This window comes from Corylus avellana, chromosome 9, assembly GCF_965113065.1.
Source record: "Corylus avellana chromosome 9, dhCorAvel1.hap1.2, whole genome shotgun sequence".
Lineage (NCBI taxonomy): Eukaryota > Viridiplantae > Streptophyta > Magnoliopsida > Fagales > Betulaceae > Corylus > Corylus avellana.
Genome location: NC_142498.1, coordinates 16,816,233 through 16,824,057, shown reverse-complemented (window position 1 = coordinate 16,824,057; position 7,825 = coordinate 16,816,233). Strand labels below are relative to the sequence as shown.

At 36.0% G+C, this 7,825-nt stretch overlaps 2 protein-coding genes across 2 annotated transcripts; both read left to right on the top strand.

The window, feature by feature from the left end:
• Positions 1 to 3,070: 3,070 nt before the first annotated feature.
• On the top strand, positions 3,071 to 3,815 carry LOC148583873 (uncharacterized). The gene has a single exon (XM_088519348.1). The coding sequence runs from the start codon at positions 3,230 to 3,232 to the stop codon at positions 3,449 to 3,451; it is 222 nt and encodes a 73-aa protein (XP_088375474.1). The 5' UTR covers positions 3,071 to 3,229; the 3' UTR covers positions 3,452 to 3,815.
• Positions 3,816 to 5,233: 1,418 nt separating this feature from the next.
• On the top strand, positions 5,234 to 6,423 carry LOC132189102 (putative xyloglucan endotransglucosylase/hydrolase protein 23). The gene is made up of 3 exons (XM_059603627.2): positions 5,234 to 5,515; positions 5,625 to 5,818; positions 5,914 to 6,423. Exons 1-3 carry the CDS (start codon positions 5,243 to 5,245, stop codon positions 6,305 to 6,307), a joined length of 861 nt encoding a protein of 286 aa, XP_059459610.2. The 5' UTR covers positions 5,234 to 5,242; the 3' UTR covers positions 6,308 to 6,423.
• Positions 6,424 to 7,825: the final 1,402 nt, after the last annotated feature.

The window sequence follows — 7,825 nt, the reverse complement described above, 5'->3', positions numbered from 1 at the left end:
GGTCAAATTATCCCTAACCATTTGGGGGTGGTTCGGCCAACCCTATACGGCTAAAGGGATAGCTCGGCCCCCTCTTGTTCCATTTTTTTTTAAGAAATATTTTATACATTTATGCTTGTATATTTATAATTTTTGACATTTGATGATTTTGTAAAAAAAAATTAGATGAAAATTGAGTATAGGGACATATTTATTATTTTTACATACCACATATGGCTTATTGTATACCGTTATAACCAGAAAAACTAATTTTTCATTTTCTCTTTCAAGAATTATTAAGCATTCCAGTGTATAGCACCATGACCATTTTCAGTCTATTGAATTTAATAACTACCAATACACCTAACAATCAAATATTGGAGTTGATTTTCCAAAGACAGCATCACAAATATGAAATAACACTGAATCAAGACCAAAACGGAGAGAAGAACAAAATGAAATAAAATAAAACATTGAACACAAAATTAACATAAGCTTACAAATTTGGAGGATTCAAAACTAAGTATCACAAATAACATAAACCAACAATCTATAATAGCAAGTTGCCAAGGTAGGGTAAAATGCTAACAAGCCATTACAGAAATTAATGGCTTTTTTTTGGAGCAAGAGTTCAAGAAAAGCTCATTTCAAAACGAGTCCATAATTTTTTACTCTTTAGAGAGCTTTACCAACTGTTTGTAGATATTTCCTAGCATCTCCTTTTCAAGTGCCACACTTCCACAACACACACACACACACACAAACACACACACACAACTCCCTCCCCTTTTTTTTTTTTTTTTTTTTTTTTTAGGGTTAAATACTAAAAACTCTCATAAGATTCAAAGTCTTTATTTCTATCACAGGAAGTACCTGTGGTTTTCATAAAGACAAAAATAGTACATCCGTTAAAATTCGTCAAAAACTTAACGAAACGCCACGTTAGCACCAATCAAATTGTACCACGTGTCCTACAATTATTATTTTTTTTTGTTACAAAAAAATTAAAAATATTGAAAAATTATTTTTTTTCAAAAAAAAGAGAAAGAAAAAGAAAATGAAAAATTTTGGGGTAGCTCCCTTGGCCATGGGTGCCTGGGCCACCCCACGGCTGGATAGAGGTGGCCGAGCCACCCCCAAGGAGCCCAGGGGTGGCCAAAACCACCCCTAGTGGGTTTGAGGCACCCTCTACATCTCCTATCAGATTGGGAAGAAAAATCGTGGGAAAGGGGGAGGTGGGGTGGAGTTGCTTGATGAATAAATGTACTCGATATAAGATTTTGTTTACTATTTATGTGTAGCGGTGTTCATGTTATACAGTTTGGAAGATTGCTGATTAATATTTTCTTCCCCTATGATTTCCCATTTCTGCAACATGGAAACCCTAGGCTCCTTGGGGTGGCTCGACCACCCCCATTCAGCCGTGAGGGGTGGCGAGCTGGCTAGATGAGGGTGGCCAAGCCACCCCCATGGCCCAGGGGTGGCTACTACTACCCCAAAATTTTTAATTTTAAATTTTTTTTTAGAAATTTTTTTTAACAAAAAATTAATTGTAGGACACGTGGCACAATTTGATTGCTGCTGATGTGGCGTTTCGTTAAGTGTCTGACAGAATTTTAACGGAGGTATTATTTCCATCTTTATGAAAACTACATGTACCTCCTGTGATAGTAATAAAAACCTAAGGGGCAAAAAATAGACTTCAAACCCTAAAAGGGTTTTTAGTATTTACCCTTTTTTTTAATGTAATTTTTTACTTAAAAGAGCTTTTATTTATCCCTTAACATATTCGAAACCCAAATTAAAAAAAAAAATATATATGAACTCCTACTAGATCCTTCTTGAAGTTGAAGATGATAAAATGGCCTATCTAGTGAAAAAAGAAAGAATTTTGCTTTAGATACATAAAAATAATAAAATGAGATAAAAGAAGTAAAGAAGACTAAATAGCAATTCTCTCAAATTATTTGCAAGCATCGTTTAACCTTTATTTTTTATTTATTTTTTATAGATACATCAACAAACTACAAAATTCTGGACAACTCAACAATAAGCCCAAAATCGACCAGATCAATGTAAATAAACAAAAATAAAAAAGGAATATATCAAATAAATGACGCGACTCTATTGATTCTTGGCACACTGACCAAGAACCATGGTCACCAATTAAAGTGGTTTGACATGCAGCACCAGAGATGGTGCAACCAAAAGAATTGCAATAGCACACCCAAAGGAGAGCCACAGCAGTAGAGAAGACACTAATGACGGTCAATTCAAAGACAATAAAAGGAAATACCAGCACATAATTCAAAAAACACCGTAAAACGATCTATAACCAAATTGAGAGAGCACCATAATTGGTGGTAAGGGCATCCGAAGCCCTAAAGCTACAACAAAAACAAAAGAAACACAGGGGGAGATACGAAGGAAACATCAGCACGACTGATAGGAAATTTAGAAACAATATTAAAACAAGAAATAAACCCCCAAAACAAAGACGCTAACGGTGGAGTAGATGGAAGATGGCTAGAGCGTGCAATTTGCTTACCAGCACGTGATGGCCATACGCCTCCGATAGTAAATCTAAAACAAGAAACCGCCGCAGGAGACCAACAGTAGCGACGGTTTTCAGCGGAGGGGAAGAACCGGGCCATTATTTAACCTTTAAATTAGTCACAATTAGAAGGACAACTTGGGTTTATAAATTTAATCCTTTTCGTTCATTTTTTCATTTCATTTTTCACTCATTTTTTATATATAAAAAAAAAAAATGAATAAATTATCCATCAATATGAAGGACAACCTGGGTTTATAAATTTAATCCTTTTCGTTCATTTTTTCATTTCATTTTTCACTCATTTTTTATATTAAAAAAAATGAATAAATTTATCCATCAATGTGAATGCACAAATTCAATATAAAAAGATGAGAAATAACATGAAGAGAAGATCCACGTGGAGGACAACAAAACCATTTTGGGCTAATGCTATTGGCCCGCAAAAGTAACCGTTATAAACTTGAACGTTAATCCTACCGTTGAAAAGCATTTTATAGTCTAGCTTGTACTTGCAGAAAGAATCTGAAACCTCCAGACAAGTCCCACCCTAAGCAAGCCCCTCTATTTACTCCTCCTCCAGTCTCTTCCCCAACCCCAAGAGCACACAACAAATCTCTGTCTCTCTCCCACAATCAAACATCCTAGAAAAAGCTTGTACAGGGGCCTTGAGAATCGAAGAAAAAGGCGAAAAAAATGGGTATGGTGGTGGTGATTTCGCTGCCTTTTATTCTCTTCACCATACTAATTGGGTTTGGGTGTTACTTCTTCGGAAGAGCCAAAGGAAGACAGGAGGTGCGGACGAATGCTCAAGTTTATGGGGTACCCACTCCCCCGCCGGGAAGTGAAGGAGCAATTAATTCTTACCCCTCGCCTCCTCCGACCCATTTCAAGCCTGACAATTCTGCCAACGTTTAAGTGCAGACGACAGCCAGCGTTTCTATGATATATATATATATATATATATATATATATGTTGAAGAAGTGTGATCTTTTGATGTTTGAAGATGTATGATATTATTTTATTTGTATGAGTTTGATTTCATTTAATGTTTTATCATTCAGATTGTATGATGGAGCTACATGTGAAATAAGATTGTTCTGGGAAATGAAAGTAATTTTTTTACAAATCAGCATGAAACAAAGTGAAAATCCGGTCCAACAAGGGGAAAAAAGGAACTACAGGGCATGTATAAAGAAACATTTGCCTACCTTCTGATCCAAATTTTACTTATTCAAGATCTGGTTTTTTAGATAGAGAATACAATTTTCTTGACATGAATGAGAGGACTTCCTTTGTTTTCAACTCCAATGGGAGTAGTAATTTACAATTATTTTTCTCTGCCGGGTTTGGTTAAGGTAAATCAGATTGTTAGGGGTTAATATTTTTCTCATATTTGACCAATCTCATTTTATAAATTAATTATTAAATTTGTAAACTTATCTGAACCTCACATACATCAATGGTAGATCTTACAAATCTAATGGTTGATTTATTGAATTTGTGCGAACCATATATAGGGAACTTATTGATCATAACATTTATTTAATAATAATTTTCAGAGCATTAACAGGACAGAGTTATAGCACAAAAACAACAGCAACAAAGAATTCCTTCACAAACTAAACAAAAACCACTCACTAAACAGCAACTATATACAAAGAATCAATATGAAGAATCCAAACAAAATCCTCAAATTATGCAGCACCAGAAACCAGCAGCTCAACAAATCAGCAGCACAGCAACAACACAACAAATACAAAAGCCCTCCGAAAGATCAGCAGCACTCCAACAACTACTACATTAGAATACTAACAGGAAATACCCCAATTATGACAAAGGTGTTCATTGATTATAGAGGCTTTAATTTTTCTTTTAGCCTCCCCTATAATCCAAGTGCCTATTTCCCATTTAATCTGAAACAGAACCTGCTCTTCAGACCAAGGATTATTGTCATAGTTCAAATTATTTCTGCTAGGAAAGAAATTATAAAAACCATAAACCCTATAGCTTGATGCCACAAATTCCACCCCCAAAAAACCATATTTTGATTGAGCCTCAACTATATCAACGGTACTTAGATAATCATAGTCGGTAATAACATCACTGTTATCATCGTTATTTCATAACCGAACATGAGATTTTCACCTCATACGGCTCCTTAATTAGGACCGTAAATTAATTTAAGGACTGAGCCATTATTATTTATCTTGATATATTTATAGGTTAGATCGATAGGTTCCAAATCTAGCAAAGCCTCAATAACTATTCTTTTTTATATTTAAAAAATGGCCCAAAATTGTGCCAAGTATCATTTAAATCTCGAGTGGGGGAGGTTGTTGTGGTTGGAACACGCACTTACTCCATAAAAAGTGTATTAGTTGGAAACCCAAAGGGCTAGCCTGGTGCCCACAAAACAAAGGGAACCAAATTTTGCACTTTCTTCTGAAAGCTCATGTAAAACGCGTATTACATGGTTTTTGGTTGTGTTTGGTAGGGCGATCTGTCTGCAGCTTTTTTATTCTCTTTATTCTTTTTATATAGCTGCCAACAAGACAACTGTGTACAGCTTATTAGCTGATGGGACCTTCCCATGCCTTTTCCTCCACTTTATTCTCTCTATATTCACTTGTTCACTATTATAAATACCAAACACAAGTTCAAGCTTCACCACATCCATCTCTTCACTATTATTGATACCACTGCCCATGGCTTCTTCAAGTGCTCCATTTATGTTTCTGGCTCTTACCCTTCTTACCTCTTTCCTATCTCTCACAGCTGCTGACTTGTCCCAAGATTTTGACATCACGTGGGGAGATGGCAGAGGGAAGATGGCCAACAACGGCGACCTTCTTAGCCTCTCTCTGGACAAAGCCTCTGGCTCTGGATTCCAGTCCAAAAATGAGTTTCTCTTTGGAAAGATAGATATGCAGCTCAAGCTTGTCTCCGGAAACTCTGCTGGCACCGTTACTGCCTACTATGTAAGTTCTCTTCTGCTAGCTCTTCGTATATGTTTTTCTTAAAACCAGCAATTCAAATTTATGTTAATCCTTTGAGTTTGAACTAATGTGTTTGTTAATTTACATACAGTTATCCTCGAAAGGATCAGCATGGGATGAGATAGACTTCGAATTCTTGGGGAATCTGAGTGGCGATCCTTACATTCTTCACACCAATGTCTTCAGCCAAGGCAAAGGCAACAGAGAGCAACAGTTCTATCTCTGGTTTGACCCAGCTGCTGATTTTCACACGTATTCCATCCTTTGGAATCCTCAGCGCATTATGTACGTTTACCAACTCCTTCTAACCATGCATCTTTCTTTTTTATACATCTTTTGTGTTTTGGTTTTCTTATATATTTTTTCTGTTCATAATTCAGATTCTCTGTGGATGGAACTCCCATTAGAGAGTTCAAGAACTCAGAATCAATTGGCGTTGCATTCCCAAAGAACCAACCGATGAGGATATACTCTAGTCTCTGGAATGCTGATGATTGGGCGACAAGAGGTGGGCTTGTGAAGACAGACTGGAGCCAAGCCCCCTTTACTGCTTCCTACAGAAACTTCAAAGCCGATGCTTGCATTTGGTCCTCTGGGGCATCTTCGTGCACTTCATCTTCTTCCACCACCTCTAATTCCTGGCTTTCACAAGAGCTGGACACTGCAAATCAAGACAGGCTTAAATGGGTGCAAAAGAACTACATGATATATAATTACTGCACAGACGCAAAGAGATTTCCCCAGGGCCTCCCTCCAGAATGCAAAACCTCCTAGAGAAACCATCAAATTCTTTTACTATTTCCATGATTAGTCTATTGATGTAATTTCTAGGATCCAATTCTTTTCATTCTTCTCTGCTTCTTTTGATCACTACAATGACAAAAAATCATTTGTTCTATACTAAGTAATCCATAAGGTTCTCTGTTACACAAGCGAACACTTTCTCCATTGAGTTACTCTGCTGACAGTTATTGGGAATTATTAATATAAATAAACGTGTATCCATTAAAAATCAATTAAATACACATAGACTATTTAATTGAAGAAGTGGCAAATTAATAGCTCAGAACGTCACCGCTGAAAGGTTTTTTTTATTTTTTTTTGACATGTCCACACAAGAAAAAGAGGAGGGGGATTCGAACTAGTGATCGACCTTCGCTTTATTAGGCATGGTCCACAGTCAATTGAGTTACCCCTTAAGGACATCACCACTTAGAAGTGATACGCTCATACGTACGCATGCCTCTGAGCCCATTTATAGGACAGAATTAATTGACTATTCTGTCCTCTAATTATGTAGTGAGGGGCATAATAAACAATGTAATTATTAATCACCACCCAATCAGAATTCTTCAAAATTGCGTCAACTTGTGTCTTCTGCAGCATTTTGACCAACACTTGGAGTCCTATGAAATGTTGACGCCGCAAAACTTGTCAACGAAATACAATTCCAAGTTTTTCTTTGCCCTTCCTAAACTCTAAAAACTCTTAACGGCAGTCCTCACCTTTTAAAGATTTTCAATTTCACCCATTATATATGGAGAATCCTCACCGTATGTCAGGCTTTCCCTAAATCTTAAAATGGACACATGTCATTTTTATAGATTAGGTTAAAGAAAATTTCTCCAACCCAGTTTGAAGGAAAACTTTGTCCCTATGGTTGAGTGGTTTAAAAAATAGACAAAGTTTTCTTCTAAACTGGGATGGAGGAATTTCCTTCAACCTAGTCTATAAAAGTGATATGTGTCCCTTTTTTTTAATAACATATGAGATGGACATAAATTTTTTATAAAATTTACTTCAACTTTGTCCCTACTATTAAAAAAAATGTGCATATCATTCATGAGACACGTGTCACTTTTATAGATTAAGTTGAAGGAAATTCTTCCAACCCAGTTTGGAAGAAAATTTTGTTCTTAAAAAGATAAAATAAAATCATAAAAAATATAATTTAAAATTAAAACAAAAATTGCAAAAAAAAAAAAAGATAAAAAAATTGCCCCCAATATTTTTTAGTGATTAAGTCACCCTTGAAACGGCCACCCCCATAAAACCTTTGCCACCCCAAAAAGTGCTTGTGAGTGGATCGACCACCCTCAAAACTAATGGAGGTTGGCAGAGCCACCCCTAGACTCTTAGGGGTGGTCCAGCCACTACCCCTAAATATATGTTTTTTAATTTTCTTGATTTTTTTTTTAAAAAATTTAATGATTTTTATTAGTTGAATTGAAATTTTTTTAGTTTAGTTGAGTGTTAATGAGTGGAGATTTCCGGCTGCCAAAATTGTCAGCC